The sequence below is a fragment of the Camelina sativa genome, unplaced genomic scaffold, assembly GCF_000633955.1.
Source record: "Camelina sativa cultivar DH55 unplaced genomic scaffold, Cs unpScaffold05624, whole genome shotgun sequence".
NCBI classification, from domain to species: domain Eukaryota; kingdom Viridiplantae; phylum Streptophyta; class Magnoliopsida; order Brassicales; family Brassicaceae; genus Camelina; species Camelina sativa.
Window position 1 is genome coordinate 1 of NW_010926709.1, and position 551 is coordinate 551.

General features: G+C 45.0%; 1 protein-coding gene across 1 annotated transcript; it reads left to right on the forward strand.

The window, feature by feature from the left end:
- Window positions 1–3: 3 nt before the first annotated feature.
- LOC104774792 (glucose and ribitol dehydrogenase homolog 2-like) lies at window positions 4–546 on the forward strand (the record flags this gene model as incomplete). Its single annotated transcript, XM_019242991.1, has 2 exons — window positions 4–197; window positions 306–546. Coding segments are annotated over exons 1-2 (435 nt in total), but the record flags the coding sequence as incomplete, so codon positions are not given.
- Window positions 547–551: the final 5 nt, after the last annotated feature.

Below are 551 nucleotides of genomic sequence, written 5' to 3' on the forward strand. Positions count from 1 at the left end.
ATCATGATCGCTACTGATTTAGGGTTTGAGGAGAATTGCAAGAGGGTCGTTGAGGAAGTTGTGAACGCCTTTGGACGCATCGACGTGCTTGTGAATTGTGCAGCTGAGCAGCATGAGGTTTCGATTGAAGATATCGATGAGGCCAGGCTTGAGAGAGTGTTTCGTACCAACATCTTCTCACAGTTTTTCTTGGTCAAGTGAGTACTCATTACTCAATCTGGTTTGGTTATTAGGTACCGGCTAATTGATTTGTTAAGAGTTCAAATCTTTTTATTATGTACCGTAATGGTGGTAATCAATCATAGGTACGCGCTGAAGCACATGAAGGAAGGGAGCAGTATCATCAATACGACGTCGGTTGTTGCATACGGAGGAAACTCAAGCTTACTAGAGTACACATCTACTAAAGGAGCCATTGTTTCCTTCACACGTGGCTTAGCTCTTCAGCTTGCACCAAAAGGTATTCGTGTGAACGGAGTAGCTCCTGGTCCGGTCTGGACTCCACTGATAACCGCATCCTTCTCTGACGAAGCGATCAAGCAGTTTGGATC